This window comes from Chenopodium quinoa, unplaced genomic scaffold (assembly GCF_001683475.1).
Source record: "Chenopodium quinoa cultivar QQ74 unplaced genomic scaffold, ASM168347v1, whole genome shotgun sequence".
In the NCBI taxonomy this organism is placed as follows: Eukaryota; Viridiplantae; Streptophyta; class Magnoliopsida; order Caryophyllales; family Amaranthaceae; genus Chenopodium; species Chenopodium quinoa.
Window position 1 is genome coordinate 3,659,632 of NW_018742329.1, and position 25,766 is coordinate 3,685,397.

A 25,766-nucleotide genomic window follows, 5' to 3' on the forward strand; every position below is an offset into this window, starting at 1 on the left:
TTTTTAAAAAAAAAAAAAAGAGAATCTTCTAAATTTCTCTTAATACGTAAGAATAAATATAGTCATGTGCGATCTAGTTTGATTCGTCTTGGTGAGTAGATTATTAATAAATATAATTTTTATTAGTTAAAGATATTTACGGTCAAAGTTGAATAAAAATTTGAATTAATTTACGAAAAGGGAACATTGTTTTTCTTATTTATGTTTGTTTTGGACCCTAGCACCTCATTTGCATTCAAAAAAAAAAAAATTGATATTAAATTTTTTAAGTTTACTTATATATTTTTTTATTAATTAATAATCAAACTTTGCCAATCATCTATACTATATATTAAAAAAAGCAAAAATTGCACTCGTGTCAATTGGAAAATGAATAAGTCATGCCATCTTTGCTATCTAATAATGTTGTTTATTTATTCTTCTTAAATATACTTAATGTAGAGTGTAAACCTTGAGAGTGTTTTATTTGCAATTTTACAGTTGCTATCAAGTGGTACGGAGTACTCCTAACTATATATTAACTGAACACAAAATGTTTTCTAAGATTAAATCTTATCTACTACCTCCGTTTCTTATTAGTTGCAACTTTGGGGTATTATTTGTGAGATATAAAATATTCCAAAGTTGCAACTAATACGAAACGGAAGTAGTAAACAAAAAACATATACTTAATTATTATGTACATCAAAACATAAAATTAAAAGCGAAATTCATCTACATAAAAATATCAGAAAATACATGTTGATATATTTGATCAACAAAAAAAAACATATCAAGGGGTATTTTGGACATGTTTTCTACTTTTAAGGGGGTTATATTGTACTTTTGCCATGACTGACATGGATACAATTCCATGTCATAAAACTCACTTAATGTTTACCTACTAAAAGAGTTAGCAAAATAAACGTTTGTTTTCTCTATTGAAGACTTGAAGTACTTTTTCCTCCTTCATCTTCCTTATAATTCTTTCCCAATTTCCACCATTTTCAGCTGCATATTTGGAAATCAAGCAAAGAAAACTATACTTCAATGGAGAAGATGGTCACCAATACCCTTTTGGGTTGACAATGCCCTTAGTTTAACCCTTTATTCATAGGGTTTTAGTTTAATTTGGCGGCAAAGCCGTCAATGGTGATGTCGTCGGTGGGTTATGGGTGGAATTGAGATGGTCTTGGTGGAGGTTCATGTTTGGTTAGGGTGGTGGTGGTGGTTCTATGGCCACCATTGATGAATGAAGGAAAATTTGTGACGGAGTTATTTCATTGATGCCTCAGTTAAATGCCACACAATAATAATTGACAGCATATCCATGAGTTGGCAATTAATACTGTTTGACTTATTTACAAAAGAATCATTTGATAAACAAAAAGCGATTATCAAATATATCAAGTGGGACGGCCTCAATATATATAGCACATGAAAACTATAATACAATAATATTTAAAGTATCGATCTAGGGCATCGCCTGGGCTAAACACTTGTTAGTATAATGAAAAGTATGATTGTAGTCACGAATTATTTATTTATTTTCAATTTCCTGCAGTTCAATTTTGAACTACCACCAATCTACCACATGCATTTTTATGCTACTGTGAAATTTGCTGGGCAAAGAAAAGAACGAAATACTCTAGCGTTTTCATATTGAACTTCTCAAGAATTTTTAGAATCTTGCATTAACTAAAAATTAAAATTGGATATCATAACAAACCTTCACTTAAAAGAAATGAGAAAAAATGGGAAAGTGAACTGTTACAAAGTATATCTTACAAAAATTATAATTATCTTTAATTTCACTATTTAAGGGGTTAGAACAATGTGACAATTCTTTATAGATGCATGTAAACTATGATTATACTCGCCATAGTGACAGATTTCACCGAGCTGAGCTACAAAATTTCCCATTTTTCTATGTCAGGAAAGAGGTTGGCTACCTTCCAGCGTCCTCCAACCATCCCTTTCAGGATTGGAAGAGGGGTGGATCTACTATGTACAGATAATTCAAAGAAAACAATTGAATTACAGGGGTATGACTCTGGTTGTCAAGTAAGCACCACACGATACGATAAACCAGTTTCTTGCAAAACTCAAAATGTCAAATTGCCCAACCTTTTGCATGATAATAGCAATATTCTGACCAAGAAATTTCATCCAGGTATGTTTCAGACCACTACATTAGATGGGACTTGCTTTAGAACCCTGTGACAGTAGGAAGTAAGTTATTTTGGATGTTTTTGCCAGATGAAGAAAAGACAACTTTAATGTTTTGGTGACAGCATAACCATCAAGGAAGGATGCAAGCAACTAAATATCTGACAGCAAACCTGATTTTGCAAGCTTGTTACAGCAGTCCAGCGTTGAGGATTATCTACTCCTGTTGACCCATCACTAATGAAGGTTACTATTGTTGATTCTTCGTCTCTATCGGCTACCCTAGAAGGTGGTAGCTCTCTCATGACCCACAATACAAAGGCTGCGGGTGTTGATGAACCTGCATGCAAGAGCTAACTGAAAATCATAATCTTCATCAAAATTTCTTATATGTCAATACTGGCAAGGACTACAAAAGCATTTGTCAGCAAGTAAACAGGGATATGAAAACAGTCAAACCAAATTACAATCAACATTTCCAATCGGAGTCTTTTAGAAAATGATCAACTACATTGAGATAAACTAACACAGAATGCAATCATTTAGATTTGAGATGGAGGAAATATATTATTAGAGGATAAACATTATTTTAAAAGCACTATAGCCAGAAGTTAGCATTCCTCTACATTACTAACAACTCCAAAACATGCTCTGTGAAAAGATCCTAAAAAGCAATCGAGGTATGAGCTCTTGGCAATCTTTCTATCGCCCCATTACAAAATTTTGTTATTTTCTCAAAATAGTTCAACTCCATAACTCTATTTATCAAGAACCTTCTTTCTACTTCATCATCTCATTTTGCTTTATTTTCTTATTTTACAGATGCTCAGATGCTCTGCACAGACTACTCAATTATCACTTGCCTGCAGGAGATGTGCATTCTATAAAGGCTGAATAGGGATAACATAGATAATGAAACAGAAAAGGAAAGATGTAGCAATGAGAATATTATATGTCAACGAAGAAAGAAGGCATTCCACTACATTGGACATGCTTTACAGCAAAACTTTGCCAGCAAAACTTTGCCAGCAAAACTTTGCAAAAAAGTATCCATTTATATCACATGCTAAAAAAATCTCTAATCAATTTTTGTGTCTAAGGTATAATTGTGTACTTTGAACCAGGTGACCAGGTGTTGAAGAAACCAGTCCAGGGAATCTCAATTTAAGTCAGGTACCATAATAGTGGTGCTCACAGCACAACATTTTTACAAGTTTCCCTTAGAGTTCTAAGCCCATTACAGAATAGCTAATAGATGAATAATAACCATGATTGCCACTTCTATGTGTGTAAATGTGGGCTAAAAATTATGCAGAGACAAAGTAATGATTCAATGTTAAAAACAATGAAGTGATGAGAAAATTTTCAAGTACCTATAAAATAATACAACATCAATAAGATACCAGTACAATACACACTAATGTGCTCTTGGCGCCAACAATAAAGAACCTGTTGCAATAGCATTGCAGAACTTTTAGAGGTTAACATGCCACAAAAAATACAACCAGGAAATGGCAATTCATATCCAAGTAGGATATCTTATATGAATGAAAGCAAATATGAAATCCAAGATTCCAAGATAAATTAAAAAAAAAAAAAAAAATTCAAGACATACCGGAACATCAGTAAGAAGAGCTATAAGAGCACTTGTTGTGAAACACACAAGAGAAACAACGGCAAGACCGGTGACCTGCACATTAGAAAGTGTAATCAAATGAAGATAAAGATGTGCACATCTATAATACTAACTTCTAAGGGATGCCATTCCAGCAATGCATCTCTGGTGCATAAAACCTATATATCTAGATGCTAGTGTAACAAACCATTAATCACCATTGCAGATTTAAATATCAACATACGCACAAAATAAATAACTTTAAAATGTCTAAATGAAAATGTGTACCCCAGAGTATGTACTCCCATAGAAACTTTGAACCTTATGGGTACTTCCCTAAAGGCCTAAAGGTAAAAATTATTCTCTTATTTCTCCCTTAGCCTCAACACCTCTTACCCAAGCTAAAACTATGATAAACCATATATCTTTAACAAAACTAGCATTATTTAACCATCATATTTTAACTCTTACACCAGAAAAATACAGAACACTTAGAAGGTTTCTGTGCTGTTTGATAAATTCAACAAGTCAGTATTTTAAAACAGCACATGGAAATTATACCCTGAACTTTCTATTCCCACTTTATGTTCCTTTATTCCCATAGAAAAGAGATTAAGACAGCACAAGGAAGACATACCTTCCACATCTCAGATGAAGCGCCTTCAGATCTTACCTTGCTCATTTTCAAATATATAAGAAGTCCTGAGCATGAAATTGAGATACTGAGTACAAGATATGAATAGAGACAATATATAACGAGAAAATTAAGAAAGAGGACATAGAGATGTATCACAAAATCAAAATAGTTCACAGAAATCGGAACATTCGGCAAACGAGTATCTTGAGGACAGCTTTGCGTCATCATAAATACATGGCAAGAGCTATGATCACTAAGACAGCATTTTCAAAAATTAATAACATTACAGATATGTATTAAACACCATTTAAAAACATCCATTTCAAATAAAAACTATGCTGCGGTCAGATAAGCAAAAAATTGTTTTGCCAGACATTTGCTCCGTCTACAAACTACAGTGTCGAACAGCTATTAGGTGTCTTTAAGCTGTAGGATACCTTACAGCCTTTGCTTTTAGGGGCCGTTTGGTATGAGTATTGGAAATGAAGTGGAAAGGAAACAAATTAGGAGGAGGAAAGGAATCATATAACTGTTACCTTTTCATTTGTTTGGTTTAACCATGGATCAGACTCACTTAAACCTAACTCCCTTTATTTTTGTTTGAGGAAAGGGTAATTGTTACCTTAGATTTTAAAGAGGTAACAAATGGGTGGAAACCAATACCCTTAGGTAATGACAGATGTTAACCGATCCCTCTAACCAAACACTTGGCAACGGTAATGATTTAATTGAATCTATTTTCAACCCAAAAATTACTCATACCAAACATGCTCTTTGAGTCACAGAATTGACACCAGAAACAATGTAAGGTTTCCTACCTAACATTGAGATTAGAAATTACCTTTACAATGTTTCTTCATAATCCATATAGCAGATTACATACAATATATCCCATCTACAACTAATATAAAATTTTCAACCAACAATCCCTTTAGAATATAAATTAATTAATAAAAACAAAACAATTATCAAATACACAAATCAGAAAGTTTTATTTTTATAATTAAAGCTAGGAATTGAGATCAGAAATTTTGCTGTCCAAAACAACCAACCAAAGCAACCATGGCCAAGAGAAAAAATAGATCATAATGGACTTACTGCATCAATTAATTAGTGAAAAATATGTTGGTTTGTAGTTAATTTAATTATTGGCCTAGTACAAATAACAACATATGTCATCTAAAAAATAGATCACAATTATTTCAAATTGTTTCACGAAGAATACATGAGAACATACTTGGATAATTCTATGTCAATTCAACAGTACCAATTCAATGAAAACACATGGCAACCGCCAACTATTAAGATGAAGATGAGGCCTCAAGGAGAGTGATTCATAACACACTTCAAAGCCACAAGGCAGTTCCAATGACGTCTTGGTCATATTGTTTCATAAGCTATTAAGCTTAACTTCAGAATGAATGCACAAATATGATGACAAAAAGTCCTCCAAAGGCCTATGCAAGGGAAAGAGGATACACACAAAAACATATTACCTGCTTCCTTGTCTTTCAATTTCTAACTTCCAAGATATCCATTGCACTTCTATTTGGATTCAAACAAAATTTTAAATAAAGATATTTTACGCTTCTTTCTCCAGCAAAACAACCGTTTTATCTCTCTCCATCACATCAATACACATAATTTTTTTTTTATTAGAGCTTTACTTTTTCAAGGCTTTCAACTAAACCCGTGTGTGAAAGAATTGATGGGACAAAGGAAGTAACAACATATATTTAGTAGAAGAAAGTCAAGAGGACAAGTTGTCTTCATTCTTCAAACAACAAACAAAGACTATAACAAAGAAAGACTTCTCTCCATATGATTATTGTTGATCTCACTTGAATTTTTTCATCTAACAGCTCTATGTAAATGATGTGCATGTGTATTGTGCATGGAGTTGTTTATCTTGCAATGTGGCAATGTCGGGCCAATTGGGAGGAAAGACTTAACATATTAATTTAGGGATATTAAAATTGTGTCTTCTAATAACCATCAAAACTACCAACACTCTTATACTGCTTCCATTTCTAAGATTTCTTAACAGTTTCTGTTTTTGTCCCTTTTTGAAATCTCACTTTATTCCCCTTACCCTTCAATATTTACACCTTCCCACCCACTCTTTAATTTACATTCTTACACTTTATTCCTTAATTATCCGTGTATTTCTTACATCTACTTTTACTTTTGCACACAAATTAATGTAATTGGAGAGTGTAGACCCAAAATTTACATTCTTACCTTCTTACACTTTATTCCTTAATTATCCGTGTATTTCTTACATCCACTTTTACTTTTGCACACAAATTAATGTAATTGGAGAGAGTGTAGACCTAATAAGTGGGTGTAAGAAATAGGCAAATGAGGTAAGAAAGAAGGTAGGTACAGCCGTACAGTAAGAATAAGTTGAAAGGAGTAAATATTGTTGGGTAAGAGGAATAGTATAGTAAAAGGAATATGTCAATATTAACATAAATGATAAAGTTAAAAACTTTATAAATCGGACAAAAATGAAAAATGTAAAGAACTCTCAAATACAAAGGAGGTGCACTTAGAGGAAAAAAAAAAAGATAAACCCTAGTTACTCTCTCTCTCCCCCCACCCATCCTCTAGGGTTATAGTCTTTAAATTTTGGGGCATCCTCAGTAGCATCTCTTTTTGAATTTAGAGGATGCCCAATCAATTGAGGAGAAGAGGAAGCCGCTTCTGGAGTATAATTAAAGAGAAATTTTGACAACAAAAATCTAGGGCCTTTTGAATTCACTTGAATGATAGCATATGTGATCTATATTATTTTGCTAAAGACATACAGAGGCAAGAGCAATGGTTCAGTCAAAGGATGATGGAGCCAGAGCTCATTCTCATTATGTAATTAAGGAAACAGCGGTACAAGAATATATGGAGTCAGCAGCTGCTTCAATTCTTTTGGTTATCAGAAGAGTTATTGACAGGGACCTAACTAATTTAAGTCGGCATCAGGTTGATCTTTGCAGTACATGTCCAGGAAATCAAGGAAGTCTTGTTCAATATGTACTCTCCGAAGGCAGTTCGGTTAGAAGGGCTAAATGATCATTTATTCAAAAGCATCTGGATTATTGTGATATGCTCTAATATCGTCTCTGCAATTCAAGACTTCTTTGTTCATGGTTAGCTTATGACTCAGATTGATTGCCCATGTATTAGCTTGATTTCAAAGATGCCTAATGCTTGTCATGTCAAGGACTGATGTTCAATTGCTAGTATATATGTTCAGTAAAAAAATATAAAAAATAAAAAAATAAAAAATAAAAACTCCAAAGTTCTCACAAATAAAATGCTGAGGGTATTGACTTCATTTAAAAAGGGAGCAATTATTGACAATATTTTACTCGGTCATGAGAGTCATAGCCCACAAGAGGAAGACCAACTTTACTAGATGTGTGCTTAAAATTGACTTGCAGAAAGCTTTTGATTCAATCATTCAATAGAATGACCATTCATCAAGTATTTGTAGACGCACTTTTCTGATCATGGCTTGCTTATTGAGTCTATTACACATTCAATGTCTATGGGAATCTTACTGACCTCTTTATAGCAACGAAGACTTGAGGCAAGAGGACCCCATATCCCATTGTTATCAGTAGCACTGTCAAAACGGTTTGACAGTTCGAGTTCGGTTCGGTTTGAAATCGGTTTGGTATTAAATCGGGTCGGTTTGAAATCGGTTTAAGTGTCTCACGGATCGGTTTCAGTTCGGTTTAAATAGTTATCGGTTCGATTCGGTTTCGCTTTATTCTTGACCAGTTTTAATTCGGTTCGGGTTCTAAACGGTTCGGTGCAGCCAGGTTGCGGTTCGTTAACGGTTCGGTGTAAACGGTTTTTTACACCGGTTCAAACTGTTTCGGGTTGGAAACGGTTTCGAGTTAGAAACGGTTCGGTTCTTTTTCGGTTCAATTTTATTTTGGTTCGCCTTTTATACAGTTTAACGTTATTCAGATCAGTTTTATTTCACGTTTACTAAATTATGGTTCGGAACGGTTTTTTTAATTAAAAAGTCGATTTTTGATCGGGTCGTTTGGATTCGGGCAGTTGAACGATTTTGGTTTGAAATTTCATAGTACTTGCTAACCTTTTGCTGGTTAACAAGTTTTATATCAAGCCGAGACTTCATCACTTCATATTAGGCATTAGGCATTATATATTATATACAAATTCTCATCGATTTTAAAAATACATATCATGTTATTTTCAAGTTTAGTCATATTGATCTTACTAGTTTATTACGAAGTAACGTAGATTATAAAAGTTTAGTGTATTAATGAATTATTATTGTTTTACTATCACGTTATTAGCTGCTTCTTATTCAATCATCTAATTGATGTGTCATAATCATGATTTGATGAGTTATTGTGACATCGAAATTACAGTTTGATTTATAGACGGTTCGGTTTGTAAGTGGTTCGGTTTATAAACGGTTCGGTGCAAACGGGTTCTAGTCTATTAACGGTTCGGTGTAAACGGTTTTTACCTCGGTTCAAACGGTTTTGGGTTAGAAACGGTTTCGGGTTATCAACGGTTCGGTTCAGTTTGATTTCAGTTCGGTTTAAAACTGGTTCGGTTTGTTAACGGGTTCGGTTCTTGTACGGTTTGACATTATTCGGATCGGTTCGGTTTCGGGTTTACTTAAATACGGTTCGGGTCGGTTTTCGATTTTACAAAATCGGTTTTTAATCGGTTCGGTTATCATTTGGGTCGGTTGGTTTCGGGCAGTTAAACGGTTTCGGTTTGAAATTTGACAGCACTAGTTATCAGTCTATCACCATGGATTATTTAAATATACTCCCTCCGTAATTAATTGATTGCACCACTTCTCTGGACACGGAGTTTTAGAAGGAGGAATAGTAGAAAAGCATTAATTTAAGATTGAAGTGAGGCAGGTTAAAGAATAAAACAATCTGAAAATGCAAAGGTGGGTATAAGTGGAAGGAAAGAGAATATGAAAAACATTAAAATATGATATGAGGGGACACTAGTGAGGAGGAAAATAGTTAAATATTGTTAAAAGTTTCAAAAAAGGAAACGGACCAACTATTAAAATATGGCTGCAAAAGGACAGTGGAGCAATTAATTAAATACGGAGGGAGTAGCTTTTAGTTCTATATCAACTACTTAAAAGTTTAGTTTCACCCTAAGTGCAAGAAGTTGAATCTCAATCATTTTTGTTTTTGCTGATGATTTATCAATGTAATCTAAAAGAGATTTGAAGTCTGTCAGACATTTGTATATAGCTTGTTATGAATTCACAAAGGCTTATGTATAGAAGGCTAATCAGAACAAATATTGCATATACTTTGCTGGAGTTAACTCTAAGTTACAGGATGCCATTCTCAATAATAGTCATTATTCTAAGGATGAACTCCCTTTCAAGTATGTAGGTGTTCATCTCAGCCTCTTGCTAAAATTGTGAACTGGTCAGCCATGTTATCTAGTTATCTTATGAAAGAAGATTCTTGTTAATAAAATTAGTGATCTATATCATTCAGAATTTTTGGTGTCGGGGTTTTTTCATTCCTAAGAAATTTCTCAAGCATAGTCAATCTTCGCACAGAACTTTATCTTAGACATTCTGCTCTAACCTGGGATTTTATGTGTCTGCACTAGTTGGGACCTCACTTGAATCCTGCCCAGGAATCAAGCATCGATTTGTAAATTGTTTTGGAATTTGACTCAATCCAACCGGCTTATAATTTTTAGTAAGGGTGAAAGCCGAAAGGTGGCAGTGAAAGAGCCTTTGATGAAAGATTTGCAACTCAGCATCTCCCAAATGTATTTTAACTAATTATCTCTCTTTTTGGGAAAGCTTGTAACATGTGAGAGGCTGCTGAAATTTAGACTGATAATCAGTGCGGTCTTTGCTTGTAATAGGAAGAACATTAGGGCCATTTTCTTTTCTATTGTGAGTAGGCTTGTATTTAATACTATAAAGGCAACTACTTATTGGCATAGGGAATTGCAGGTTTGCAATATGTTGTGACTCATTGCAAAGGTTATTTATCTCATCACTTACTCTACTATATAACTATCATTGCAATTTACTATCATTAATAGAGGGAAATAAACCAAAGATTAAATATATGTACTTTGATTAGAGCTGGCAATCTTGATCTAGATCCGATGACCCGACCCGAATGACCCAACCCATGACCTAAAATTGACCCGAAATTCACTTGTAACCCGAAGTTGACCCGACCCGACCCATACCCGACCTGAATATCGAGTTGACCAAACACCCGAACTGACCCGACCCGAAATTGACCCAAAGTGTTTGACACGAACAAACCCAAAACCCGAAATTGACCCGAACAGACCTGATATCCAAAATATCCCGAACTAAAATTACTTTATAATTGAACAAAAAAATGCCTAATGCCAAATATAACTCATATCGTTCATCTTCAATCATAGCCAAGCTCATAAACCAAATTAATAGTTCTTATTATAACAATAACAAAATGCTACCTCCGTTTCATATTATCAACAACATTTTCCAAAATTGAATGCTATACTTTATGTGCAACAAACAAAAACTTTCCTCTTATAGTAAAATATTTTGTATAATATTACTATATTACCCTTACTTAAAATTTCCAAATCACAATTACAAGACTAAATGAGACTTGGTTAAATTACAAACACAAATTAATTAACCTCAAAGTAAATCAACCTCCCCTAACTACTACCATTCAACCACCGATTCAACTCATCATCTTCCAGACTTTCCCTTATTCATCTTTCTCTCTCCTCCACCAAACTTTCATCAACCACCACCACCACTGCTCCCTTTGGTCACCGCCACCAAACTTCTCCGACCACCACGAAACTCCTCTCTTTCTCTTCATTCACAATGGAGTGACAATTTCACTACTCGCACACATGACAGTGTATTTTCTTCTTCATTGGATGCTACTTTTCTCTTTTCCTTTTTTTTATATCTTCCATTAAAACTTGAGGATATGATTGTCAAAACCACTAAAGCTTGAGGATTTTATGGTCAAATTTGACTATGAAAACTCATGGTCAAATTTGACCAAATAAAGCCCTAAATGATGATTAGAAGGTAATAATCTACCATTTTTAAGCTTTGGCTTCATATTTTTTTTGGGTTGTTGGGTGGTTATTTCTCGTAAGAGGTGGGTTTTATGGTTGAGTTTTTCAAGGTTATGGGAGATGGTTTTGAGGTGCGTAAGTACAGTGATTTTGGGAGTGTAGACTAAGGTTTTCGGGGTATGTTGTTTCATGGTAGTTTACAAGGTTGAGTTGGGGGTCGCCAAGGGTGAAGGGGGTGTTGGGGAAGGAGGCATGTTAGGTTCGGTGTTGGTGGTGGTGGTTTCATTGGGTGGATGTTGGTAGGGGTGGCAAACAAAGGTCGGGTCACTTTAGTGTTCGAGTCACTTCAGTTTCGGGTCAAAAACCTTCAACCTGAACCAAACCTGTTTAGTATTTCGGGTCAGAATGCTTGACCCGAACTTGATCTGTTCGGGTTCGGGTCAGTTTCGGGTCAACCTGATTTGGCCTGATTTTTCGACCAATTTCATTATTTATTAAAAAAAAATTATAAAAGGATGGTTTTGGTTTTATATAAATAGATTTACATTTACAAACTCATTACGAAGAATCTAAAATCGCAAATTAAACGGAATTCATAAGGTAGGATTAGAAATAAGAAGCAAGTATGTTTTTATTTTTCAACTACAGGTTCCATCCAAAGTCCAAACTCCCTGACTCTTGAGCACAAGAAGCATAAGAAATAACCCGAATCTTGTGCATGCACCATCCAATTAAATCACAAAGTTAAACGAAGTATATACATACATTCAGCATAAGGTGGGTAAAATTCCAATAATCTAAACTATTTTTAACCCCCAAACACAATTTAGTGAAATTATTTCTGTAACAAAGAAATAAACCACACTCAAACAAAATTCCAACAAAATTAAATAAATAAATCAAAGTTACGAAATGAAATGGTGTTAGATCAATGATAAATTGAAGTTAGACCGACAATGTGGAAGTGGAGTAGATCGACAAGCTTCAATGGAGTTTAGAGTAGCTTCAAAGAGAAAAACAACAATGGAGAGGATTTTAGAGAAAATTTAAGAAAGAGAGAAGGGCAGACAAAACGGCTGGGAGAAAGTGAGAAAAAAGATGTGATTATAAGGTTTTTGAGTTTATAAGGAGGCTCTTTTCAAATTTGGGCTGGCTGAAGGTTTCGTTTTTGGGTTGAAATTTTCAACCTTAACCTAACCCATTTAAGTTTTATGTCGAGTTCGTGTCGACCTTATTTATGTTTTTTGGTCGAAAACTTCAACCCTAACCCGCTATTTTCGAGTCAGGTTCGGGTCCGGTTTTCTGATCAGTTTTTGCCGGCCTTAGATGTTGGTGGTGTTAGGTTGGTGTCGAAAAGAGTGTTGGTGGTGGTGGGGTGGGTGCTAGTGAGTTTACTTTTTCTCTCATCGAATTATTCACATGCCCCTTTCTTTACTAATCTTTGCTAAAAAAAAAAAATTGTCTTGGGAATTGTTGCAAGTCACTTTGTTGCACATAATGCGAAACGAAGGTAGTATAATATCATTGATTTGAGCTTGATCCACATATGGAACAACCCAAACATGACCTTACGTGATTTTGACCTGACCCGAATATGACCCAAAATACTTACTCAAAATTGACCACACCCGAAATGATCATACCTGAACTCGACCCGATACTTGACCTGAATCATACCCAAAACCTGAAATGACCCGACCCGAATGTTAATCGACCTGAAATGACCCGACCCAAACGTCCCATTTGTCGGGTCTAACTTTGATGCTAGTTGTCTAGTAAGGTAGACTCCGGAAATTCGTGTAAAAAAGCTATGTTAAAAGCTATTTGTAATTTATAATCCCCCCCCCCCCAAAATACTACCTTCGTTAACAGTTATTTGCAACATATACTATAAATGGATGCTAACTATTATGTGCAACAAATGTTTTTTTTTCCTTTTTAGGTAATCATTTCTCTCTATCTCTCTCCTCTCACATGCACCCAACTTTTTCTCTCTCCATTTTACTCTCACAAACAAATTTTGCCTAGTAGTCCGCAAACACCCCCTTTGTTGCAAATAATAGTTAACGGAGGAAGTAAAAGGAAAAAAAAAAACCCAAAAAATATACATTCATTATGGACTCACTTCCTATGTTACGTTGACATGGGTACGGGTTTTTGATATTGGTACGGATTTAATTGTCCGACACGTCATTTTCAAAAAAAATTAGGACACGGGGACACTGTCTTAACTTTGGACTCGGGTACGAACACGGAAATATCTTTAATGGAAAAAAAAAATCAACAAGAAAAACGTTTTTATTTATTTTATATTTGGCAAATATCAAAAAAATTTGAGTCAATATAAATTTTGATACTACCTCCGTTTCATATTATGTGCAATGATTTGACATAAAGTAGAGGAAAAATGTCTAATCGTTGCAAATAATATGAAACGGAGGTAGTACAAACTTTTAAATAACTAAGATAAATAATATAATATTTTAAACATTTTAAAATCGTATGAAAGCTTGTTTAGAAGCCAAACCAGATTTGTTATTAAAAAAAAAATGAATACCACAACTTTTCTGTACCAATTTCTTGGGAAACCCCAAAGCCTTTTTTTTAAAAAAAAAAAGAGGTATTGTACATCTCTTTCTTAGGAAATCAAAAGGCCTTTTTAAATAAAGTTATTCCTAAAAAAGTAAAATAAAGGTAAAGAAATAATTAAAACCCTTCATCTTTCTTTAATGGCTGCTTACTTCGTTCTTCTCTCTAGAAGCTTCGTTTCTTCAATGGCTACTGTGACTCCATCTTCCTCCCTGCTTCAAGACAACATAGCCGTACTCGAGAGCTACACGACGAGTCCGGAACGGATTTCATACCCGAGTCCATGTCGTAGGGTATGACGGCAAAAATGCCGTGTCCGAGTAACATAACTCAATTCACAATGTTCAATTTTGTCAAACCTATCATCATTTACTCAAAACAGCATTTTTCACTTTGCAAATCATTGGTACTTTCTATATATCTCTAAGTCAATACTCTAAACTAGCATCACAAAGCTTATCAATCAACATCATCATAACATGACATTAGAGAATCAAGAAAGGGTAACACGGTATTGAGCATGAATTTTCTATCATAATTTCTTGAAAAGGACATCTTATCCTCCTACATATATGCTCTTTTTTTTCCTTTTCTTATCATATCTCAAATATGAAAGTGAGAGCAATAGCAGAAGTACATAACCTATGCATAAGGTATTCTGAGCAAGCAATCAGAGAACACTTACCGTAACATGCCAATGCCCCTCCCAACAAAAATATGCCGACTGCAAAAATATCCACATAGACCTGCACAGTGTTTCTGAAGTCATTCTCTACCACAGCGTCATCAACAAGGTTGCATTTACACAAACAAGAGATTATCATGAAATTAGAGAACACCAGCAAAATAGACTTCCATTTTCACTCATTACATAAAAAAGAAATCCATCAAAATCTTTTTACTAATTTCCGGAAATATATAAGATTTGCAATAACTAGTTGAAATTTATCAATATCTTTGTTCCTACATAGAATTTTCTGTAATTGCTCATTCTTCAAATCAACAACTTGGAAAAAGGACTGAACAGGTTAAAATCAATTCAGACAAAAAAATTGATTGGAAGGAATCTAAAACCAGATTAGACATCAACAATATCTGTCAATTCAATCATATTTAAATTGACTCGATTACCCAACACAATTTTGCACATCCCACCAAGGACCCATACCAAAATCATATAATGCACAGAAGAGCCATAACTGAAGGCAACCTGAAATAAGTTATGAAAAATGAAATTCGAAATGAAAGGTTTGCAATTGGCACAGAAGAAAGAATATAATTCTAGAACAGGAGAAGCTAAGAAAAGGAAAATTGCTGGGAATTGAAAGGCATATCCAAATGTCTGAGTTTGGTAAACAATCGACCTGAAAAGATACTAACCCAACTCCACATGGACCTAACCTACACCTTTAACCAACTTCAATACTCCCTTTGCGCTTTTTGTTACACCCTGACCGGCACATAGTTTTAAGCAATTTAATTGTTATAAATAAAATAAGAGGTAATTGGGGTAGTTGGAGTATTAAAAAATTGTAAGAGAAAGATAGTGTGATAAATAATTTATTAGAAAGTAATGAATGTGAGATGAAAGAAAGAATTAATAGTAATGGATTTGGGTGGGGACCGTGAGAGAAGAGAGATAATATTAAAATGTATCTTTCCGCATTTGACAAGTGTCACACTTAAAAAAACACGGAGGGAGTACACGAATACTATCTGAAAGTAATATGAACCTATTCAAATTTCTCATGGCCCTATATAGAGTAGACAGGCCTCGAATACCAACGGTTGGCTAAGTCTTGAACCTTCCCGCCAACCGTTCACTTTCTCAGTAGCAAAAGCACTTCTCTTTGCGGGTTTGTAATGGAAAGGGAGCCATACCTACAGCAAATTTATGTCCACAAAGCTACAGCTTTTTTTATCAGCTGAATACTGAATTCATATCTGTTAATATGTTTAACAGAGAGAATTCTGAGGAAACATTTACCAGATGGACACATTAAGTTCATTTGACCATGTCAATGACACATAATTCTGGTAGCTACTCCTTCCATCCCAAAAAGGTTTACATACTTTGCTGGGAACATAGTTTAAGGAGAATAATTATTGTGAGGTAGTGGGAAATCAATTATCAAGGATTAAGAGAGAAAATCAAACAATTTATGGCTATGTTCAGTCAAGCTTATTTAAGCAAATATTAGCTTATTTCATAAATGATCAAATATTTTGTTTGAGATTACTTATCAATATATATCTTAAACTCTGTTATTAAAAAAATTATGGAAATTTTATATTTGGAAACTACACATTCATACGAATTTGATGACATCGCATTTGATATTTTATTTTACGATTACTTTACAAATAAAGCCAAAGTTTTGTCAAATCAGGAAATCAGATCAGAATGATTCAGATCAGATTAGATCATGCACATCATAGTAGGTAAAGTTATTATTTAGGTGTGTGAGAAAATATAGGTGTGGATAGGCGATAATGAGTACGGAATAACCTTTTTAATAATGTTGTCTTACTCCTTAATACATGTAAAGTAACAAAGTGTGTAAAGACTGTAAACTAATTGTTACAATCCAAAAGAAAAAGTGTGTTTTGTGGAACATAAGATGAAGTCCATGTAGAATTTAGTAGATAGTAGATACAGTTAGCATGTTAATCCAGATATGCTAATTTTTGAAGTGCCCACCAAATTAATTTTTTTATATTAGTATGTTGGAAATTCCGGAATAAAGTAAAAGCATTCTATTTCCAGGTTGATCATTACTTCAAAGACCAAAGACAGCAAGCAAGTTCAATCGTTGCAGATTTCATATCAAAATTCCAATCATTTAGTGAAAAATGAAACTGAATGAAGGAGATCAATTACTAAAAAGAAATACACAAATGGCCCTATATGTCATTTTACCAAATTCAAAAGCTAGTCACTACTGATGAGGCCTAAATATTAAACTTGTATTGGCTTCATACATCAAGATTTTTTTAACAAGGGAAAAGATGCGCTATCGTAAATATTTTGATGCACAAATTTTTTTTAAAATAGCCGGTTTACAACATATTAGTGAATGGTGGCAAAATTGGAAAGTTAGGTCTGCTGCTATACATTCACACGTGCCAACTCCTTTGATTTTTTGATTTCGAAACCTTTTTTTCTAGATCATTTTTTTTTTGTATCTCTGTACTTTCCTTTTTCCTCTATCTAGTACCAATTTACCACCTTCTTTCACTTTCATCACAACTTTCTCTTCCTTTTTAAATTATTTCACACAATTTTCTTTCTATATATTGATCTTTTAAATCATAGATTATTCTCCGTTTGTGTTAATTTCAATAATTTTTGTTCATAATTATCTAAGATGGTAGCAGCAAAAGATTCGAAGAAGAAGAAATCTACATTGGTTTACGTTGTTCATCATCCAGTTGAAGATCTTACTTAGCAAATTTTGGCATTTGATCCACTCATTTATGTAAATAACTGCTTCTCTTCCTAGATTTTTTTTTCTTCATTTGGTTTCTTTTAGTCTCTCTCCCCTCGGGGTAACTTTTGTTTATTTAAGGGTAACGTTTATGTGTTTAAGGTAAGTTTTTGGAATCTAAGGGTAATTTTTATAATTTTAAAGGTAACTTTTGTGCGTTTAAGGGTAACTTTTAGGAATCTAAGGGTAACTTTGTATATTTAAGGGTAACTTTTGTGTGTTTAAGGGTAACTTTTTGGAATCTAAGGGTAACTTTCTGTATATTTAAAAGTAACTTTTCTAAGTAAAAAAAGTACTTTCTTTTTGTTTTAATTCCATTTTTTTAAAAAAAAAAGAAAAAATAAACTAAAATTAATGTCAGAAATCAAACTAGATTTTATTGATTTCAAGTTCATTTTTATTTTTATTTTTTAATAATTGGAGCTCGAACATGTCATTGGCCTCATTGCTACTATAGAATACCTTGTATCAAATTCTTACAATTCGAATTCAAAAATTGAATGCATGCGTTGGTGTTTGAGGATTTGAGCTTTTGTTTGCCATTGTTGTTTGAGGGTTTTTTTTTCCTCCTCCATTGTTTGCTGGGCTTTTAAGATTTTTGAGATTTTGTTCATGTACTATTCACAAGAAACACTAATGTGCACTGGGTGCATGTAAAAGGATTGATTTTGATGTTAACGTGATAGATTCAGATGAAAAAAGGATAGATAGAAGGTTATAATATCTTTATTTATGAGAGAGTGAGGGACAGCTCAAGTATTTAGAGCTTTCCTCCCGGTTCCATGAGATTTTGGGATCGATTCTCACCATCGCCCTTGTGGCTCTCTAAACACCCAAAAAAAAAAAAAAAATATATATATATATATCTTTATTTGTACTACAACAACAACACAGCCTTAGTCCTAAAATGATTTGGGGTCGGCTAACATGAATCGTCATAAGAAATGATACGATATAAAGAAAAAGACATAACAAAATAATCATTTGGACCATATTATTTGTAAAGCAACATAATATAGTTTAAAGCGTTCAAATATAGCTTAACTTCACACAGGAAAGACTGTCAATATACCCATTACATTTTCTACAAGTTGCACAAGATAGACATGGGTTTCACCCAAATTTCCTCTAACTAGGCTACTCAACCTCCACATACACAATTACAAGATTGCACACATAAAACACCAATCAAAAGAAAAGGTACTCAAAAACTCATACCCGAGCAACAGTTGATGAATCAATCGGATTCCTTCCCATCCCAATCCAAATTAGCACGGCAAAGGCAGTCATTAGAACAAGAACTACAACCATAGTCTGGAATAGAAATAAAAATTGTAAAAGAAAGCTCAATAAACATATGGCCTGTAAGCTTGCTTAAATAATTATTCATAATATGCTTTAGGTTAACGCAATGTAAAATATATAAACAACCTTATTGTAATATTATCAATGACATACCAAAATAACAAATCTTTGGCGGCTTCCAACATGAAGTGATGGAACAGGTAGACAATTTTTGTTACCATCAATGTTTGATAAAGGTGGCTTACTGTTGGTCTTATCCAACAAAGCTTCACAAGAACTACTGTCTCCATCATCCTCTTCATCATCAGCCTGGTGGCAAAGATCCACCCTAAAATAAAGCCAGCAAGAGAGCACACAATAATTTATTAACAGCACATTAGTGTAGAACTTAAAAAACAAAGAAGGCAACAATCATGTCAACCTATTCTAACATGATGTATTAAATGAAAAAAAATTCCACAAAGTACAGTAAAGTAATGCCAGTATTAGCAACAACAATAGCAATAATTGACATACCAGTATGACAGAAGCAGAAGAAATGCTGCAAATAAAAGGATCTTAGGGAAGGCTGCATAAGAAAACAAAATATAGTTAGAAAAAATTAACAAAGTCAGATGCTATATCAGAGTCAATTCATAACAAGCTTGATATCTACCCATGAACACAAAGCCGCAGGAGCTTGACCAGCAAGACCATCCTTTGCAAGTAGCGATGAGAGTTAATACAAAGAAAACAACATACCCTGCAACAAAAGATAGATCCTTTTTTTTGTAAATCTGGTTCTCATAAAAGATACAGTTTTGCACAAAGCGGATTTTTTAAATACATACGAAACCTTACATATAAGCACTAAATATATGACAAAATTGAACTCAATAATCAATACTAGCAGTTGACATTTCATGAAACAAACAAAAAAAAAAAAAACACTGTTGAGAACCTTATATTGATACATAAATCTTCTCAATCTAACTTTATACCATTAATTAAAAAATGGAATCTAAAATAAGATAAGAAATCCTTAACACCAGCGCATACAGACATATAGTCGATTAGGGGCCTACTGGTTTTCAGGTTGACTGGTCTTAGGGCTTAAGTTAATCAAACCTCATGAATTATTTTAAAATTACAAAAGAACAGGTCACACCATCTCATTCATCAAAAACAATAAGGAAATCAGGGAATTATCTATGGATATTGTAAGAACCAATCCAATGAACACCAAGCTATATTATTTATTTTTTCCTTTTTTTTTTTTTTTTTTTTTGTTATATATGTAGTATCAATGTTCTTTTCCAAAATATGAAGTGTGCAAGGGAAGGCAAACTATGGTCAGATCCATCTTAAAAGTAAATAGCCACCCTACAAGCCAAGATTTTTGACATCTTTTTAAATCCCAATGTACACTTCCCACTATATCAAGCTATAAGTTTATAAGACTTTGGCAAAGCTATTTTAATAGTTTAGTTGGTGTGCAGACTAGGAACCTACTAGACACATTGGAATCCTTGCAAAAGTTACAATCTTGGTAAAAAAGAGTTAACATCACACGATGTAATAGATGTTGAACCATGAAACAAAAAACAAGATTTAGCACTAACATGAGACTTGGCTAAGAAAAGGTCAATATTATTTACAAAATGCCTGTAAAAGTTCAGAAGAAACTTGTGCATGGTGATTGGGAACTTCATATGTGCCAGCATTACCAGAATAATCATATATTCACAATTAAGGAAAAAAAGAAACAAGACAACAGAAACAACAGAAGATAACAAAAGGCATAGTCCCTAATAGATAGCAGCATGAAGTCAAACTATTTTTTCAAGCATCAGCAAGGAATAAAAAAGATACTCATCTCAAAAAAACAATCTTTCTCATATATCACTAAAAGCAGCAAATAAGCAAGTTCCATAAAGGACATCAACTATCTTACCCAAATTGCAAAGACCAATCATGAGATGAAAGACCTGCAATACAAAGAAACTTGATTCAGTTTAAGTCAGCCAGAAGAACAAGCACAAAGAAAAGATACATTCTAATGGATATTTGGTTAGTGCTCATTTTTTGTAATCAGAAGTATTAAAACTATATCCCTTCAAAAAAAAAAAGTAATAAAACTATATCTAGTTCTCCCTATATGAATTCGAGTTACAACAAATCTATCGAACAGACAAAATGAGGCGATAAGTCAACACAACTATACAACTAGCCAACTAAGAATTCTCAGATGTACTAGCAGTGGAATTGCTTCAAGAGCTTGTTGAATTATTTTATAGATTTGGCCATTTCACCGATTCGTATTAAATAACGAGATAATGATGATCAATTACTCTTTGTGCTTTCAAGAACGTTTTTTAAAACTCTTTGACCCCCGGCAGTCAAAGGCAAATCCATAAAAGATAAAATCAGTAAATGGAAATTTACCATATAAGACCAAAAGCTAAAAACTTGCCATTACGACCACTTTAGCCGTTGAAGCCTCATGATTATTTCAATAAATAAAAGTATTTGGCTTAGTTGTTAAGGCCAAGAGATGGATAGCACCACATCAATTGGAAGCAATAGTAGCTAATGAGATAAGCCAGGAGCCTTTGATATCAGAAAGTTCAGTAATAGTGACTAGCATAATTTAATACCCAACCCTAGTAGCCTAATCATCACAATAGTAAGGCCAAAGCACTAGAACTCTAGACGCATAGAAAATAAACAAACCAAAGCTACAAATAAGCCAAGTTCAAAGCAACGTTAAGAATGTGGAAAGACAATCTAATATGATTGCAAAACTTACCTTTTGCCGGGTCCAACCAAGTTGCGCACTTCTAGAGTGGATCCTCACCAACTAAAAGCATAAAAAAGCAAAAAGAACATAGATGTTAAATAGCTAGGTTGGCATCATAAAGAAAAAAGGTAAGATGTTTACTAATGATACTAGTCGAAGCAAAGCTCAAATTAGAATGAGGACAAAGGTAATTTAACAAGATATTTTTTAATCAACTAGGTCTGCTATGTTTTCTTTACAAAGTTTAGCAGTAAAAAAATAGGGTTAAGTTCAGGAAATAAAAGTTGTTATAGGCCAATAAACAGCACAAGGTATTATCCAAAATATTATTACCATCAACACCTCACCATTGTGAGGGTTCTTTCATGTCTCCTAGCTCTACCATCATCCATCATGCATGAAAGCCGGAGAGGAGGCAAACAGAGATAGGGCAGTGAGATACTCAAACACACACATGAAATCAACCATAAAAACAGCAAGCGTTAGAATTGTAAGAGCTTCCAGAATCTCTCCTGTGCACTGTCACCTTAAGGTTGTTTAAAGATCCATGTTCTAAACTTCTAATCAACACATTGCTGTACAAACCAACTTGCTATGACCCATTTTATAGATTTGGCCTCCCTATGTTTGACTGCTAATAATTTAAAATCCTAAGAAAAATACTATGAATAAAGGGATAGGCAAACACAAGGGAACCACACAGTACATGAGCCAAAAATATTGAATCAACATGGTGTATAATCGTATCAAGAGATGGCAAAATTACACTCATTAAACTTAAGGGCAAATGCAACCACTGCACCAATTATATCTCAAGAATTAAAATGACAACTTGGTCACTAAAGACAACCAAATGATATACCGGTGGCTGGAGTGGGTACAACTAATGAAACTATGAAAGTACTCCATAGTATATATAATACTATAGAAAGCTGAAAGCAATTGACCTATACTCTCTATCTGCCTATCTATTCCAGCCAAATTACTTTGATAAATCATTTATTTTACTTTACATTTCTCATACCAATCACATTGGCTTCACTCACAAAGGAAGCCAAGGATCAATCTGATATTACAATCTCTACAGAAAGAACACATCTCTACATGTTTCCTCAAAACACAAAAGGCATCATTCACCAAACGCTTACTATTTCTTCTACTCCCCTAAACTCACTCTCATAATGCTGCACTCGAAATCTCGAATTTATCAATCAAATTCAAACACCATTCATCACGGATTTTCCAATTATCAACAACACAAGGTCCAGTATGTATGACTGCAAATAAAAACTCAAACACCCAAAAGCACTACCGACTCATTCCCCTCATTTTAATACCCACATTCAAAACAAAAATCCACCAAATCACCCAACTAAAATAAAAAACAACCACATTTCACAAAAACAACAAGCAGCCAAAAACAAAAATTACACAACATAACGAATTAATTAATACAAAGTACTTTTTATAATTTAATATTTAATAGAATTAAGAACAGAAATTACCTGAAAAAATGCAATCACAGCAATAGCCGCATCAACACAAGCAAGGGTAGCATAAACAACAACAATTAAAGGTGGAAAGCAAGTGTAATCTCTCAATTCCAACATTCTTGCTCCCCCTTTTTCTCCCACTATATATATTCGAACCAAATCACTCAAATTGTAAAATAAAAAAATAAAAAAAAATAAATAAATAACACCCAAAAATACAAAATTAAAAAAAAAAAAAAAATACCCTTTTATATACCCTTAATTCCTCTACTTTTTCTGAGAATTTGAGATGAAAAAAGGGTGAAATTGAATAGCTTTTTGGGACCGGGGGATATACGGTAAGAAGGATTGAAAAAGATATCTTTTGACAGTATCTTTCATGACAGATCCGCAACCCGATTAACTCCACTACAAACAACAAAAATTACAAAAATGAAAAAGTATAAATAAAAAATTGAGCTGGGTTTTATTCGAGAGTGGAGATTTGTAAAATTGTTTGGATTATAATTTATGATGATGGTAAGAAATTAATTAATTTGTTTTTTTCAAATTTAGAGTTTCTAGATACTACATTGAAGATTCCTCAGTTGATTCCTTGTGGTATTTTTTATCTTTTGGATTTTGGATTCTACAAAAAGCCTAAAATGATTTCTACTTTTTAATTTACTACGTATAATAATGATGAAGTGGGATTTTGATTTAAATTTTCTACCACTAACTATTTGGTAATCCTACCCCAAATTGATTAACACAAAACTAATCATCTTTTAGAGTTAATAGCTCGCATGTGAGTATGGTTGTCAAAAGCTAACACGACATGATACCCGACTCAAATTAAGTTGATACAGATCAAGAATTCTTGATCTGGTTACAAATTTGGGTTAGTACGAAGCCAACACAAAATTAAATGGGTCAAGTTAGGGTTGAAATTTTCAACTCGAAACCTACCGATATAACCTGATTAAATAAATGGGTTGAACAACAACCCGCTAATGCGAACATGATATGCTAAGCCTATTAATTTATTAGTAAACAAAAATCGAATTTTTTTATTCAAAACTTTAAATTTTGTAAACTACCTCGGCACCATTTATAAATTTTGAAAACTTTTGGCAGCTAATTTGACGGACACAAAAATTTCAACTTTTTAAATTGAAATTTGGCGGTTAATTCGGGATAATTTTTATGTATAGTTGTGTTCCTAAACTACTATCTTTAAACTCTTGTAGTATCTTTAATTTAATGAATAAATGATGTATTTGTTTTTACTTTTTAAAATGAATATTAATTAGTTTTTTACATACTATGGCCTATGGGTATGTTCACTTCAACTTAATTTCAGTTCAATTCAGCTCCAATCAGTTCAGTTCGGTTTCTAATTTCCTTATCTCATAAAATATTTATTTCAGTTCAGTTCAGTAAATGTGAACAGGTCCTATGTGGGTAAAAGATTACCCGAGTGACCCTAAGCGGGTTAGGTTTGGATCAAGGGTTTTCAATCAATCAATAGGTTAATACTAAAACAGACACCGGGAGTGACACGTGTCACAACCAGATGCTGTTTTTTCCACTCCCCTTCCTTTTTAACCTTTTTTTTGTTAATATTTGATCATATATGTAGGCGTCGTTCGAAGTGCGTCTACGTTTAAGCATGTGTGAATATGCTTGGAACTCATAGGAAGTGGGAATTGACATAATACGATTAGGGACAAGGAAAGTAGGGAGCCGCCAACAATTTTTAAAGGAACTTGTAAACCGTTCACGGATCATTTAAGGTAACCACGATTAATGGACAACGAAAGGCAACAACGATTGACCCGTGAAGGTTACACCCCATTCATAATCCATGAGATTACTAACTCTATATGGTTCGGAACCACGAAATTAAAGGAGGATCGGGGATGATGGTACGAAGGGAGTCATGGAGTCACATTCTCCCATATTGGCCTCTACTTGATTCTTATAGTGAAAAGTGATTCATGCGATCTCAAAGGCATGCAAACAAAGATTCAATTTGCTCCAAACTATTATTAGGCTAAATTGGTTTAATATTAGTGTAACACTTTATTCTAAAATATTAGTGATCACTTGAATTAATAACAAGATTAAAAAGGAACCTAAACCGGTCGTCCAAATTATCTCATCTCTCGAATCTCGACTGACAGGCTAAAGTCGTATTACCTAATCAAAAATAATTCCTAAATTCACTAACTAATGTAGATAGGGAAGTAGGGTCGAATCCAAAGAGAAACAAGTCTTTTATTCCTAATTAATTAAAGTAATCTAAATTATCAAGTAACCAAAATGTTATAATCAAAAGGAACTAAACTACGAAGATTAATAATAAGGAGAAAACAATGAATTAAAAGGCCTAGAGCATAGGTTCACTAATAAATAATATTCAAGGATAAAACATAATAATCAATTATCAATGCATAAATTAATCACATTATAAAGGGCTTTCGCTACGTATTACAATCACACAATTAATTTATCGGTATTAAATCTCATCTCTCGAATCTCGACTTAACCATTTATAAATTAACCTGCCTATTGAAACTAGACCTAAACATCAATTCTCATCTTTCGAATCTCGAATCAATATTGTCAAACTCATGCATAAAAG

At 33.6% G+C, this 25,766-nt stretch overlaps 1 protein-coding gene across 4 annotated transcripts; it reads right to left on the bottom strand.

The window, feature by feature from the left end:
- Positions 1-1,690: 1,690 nt before the first annotated feature.
- Positions 1,691-23,827, bottom strand: LOC110690460 (tobamovirus multiplication protein 1-like). 4 transcript variants are annotated; one of them, XM_021867311.1, is made up of 14 exons: positions 23,385-23,824; positions 23,153-23,280; positions 21,657-21,707; positions 20,802-20,835; positions 19,524-19,610; positions 19,385-19,436; positions 19,022-19,196; positions 18,782-18,877; positions 14,761-14,821; positions 4,401-4,465; positions 3,764-3,838; positions 3,522-3,597; positions 2,322-2,488; positions 1,691-2,196 (listed from the first exon to the last, which is right to left on the bottom strand). In XM_021867311.1, the coding sequence occupies exons 2-14, from the start codon at positions 23,255-23,257 to the stop codon at positions 2,173-2,175; spliced, it is 1,068 nt and encodes a 355-aa protein (XP_021723003.1). In that variant the 5' UTR covers positions 23,258-23,280; positions 23,385-23,824; the 3' UTR covers positions 1,691-2,172. The 4 variants fall into 4 exon arrangements, 3 of the variants coding, with proteins under 3 accessions (XP_021723003.1, XP_021723011.1, XP_021722994.1); XM_021867319.1 differs by lacking the exon at positions 23,385-23,824 and adding an exon at positions 21,981-22,025 and having other exon boundaries at positions 23,153-23,241; XR_002505104.1 differs by having other exon boundaries at positions 2,322-2,501; positions 23,153-23,827.
- Between the last annotated feature and the right edge of the window lie 1,939 nt (positions 23,828-25,766).

Coding starts and splice junctions, on each gene's coding strand:
- LOC110690460 (XM_021867311.1), bottom strand. CDS start 23,257: ATGTTGGAATTGAGAGATTACACTTGCTTTCCACCTTTAATTGTTGTT. Junction 19,197..19,384: donor CTTCTGCTTCTGTCATACTG/GTATGTCAATTA, acceptor GCTTTATTTTAG/GGTGGATCTTTGCCACCAGG. Junction 4,466..14,760: donor AGGGGCATTGGCATGTTACG/GTAAGTGTTCTC, acceptor TTTCATGCTCAG/GACTTCTTATATATTTGAAA.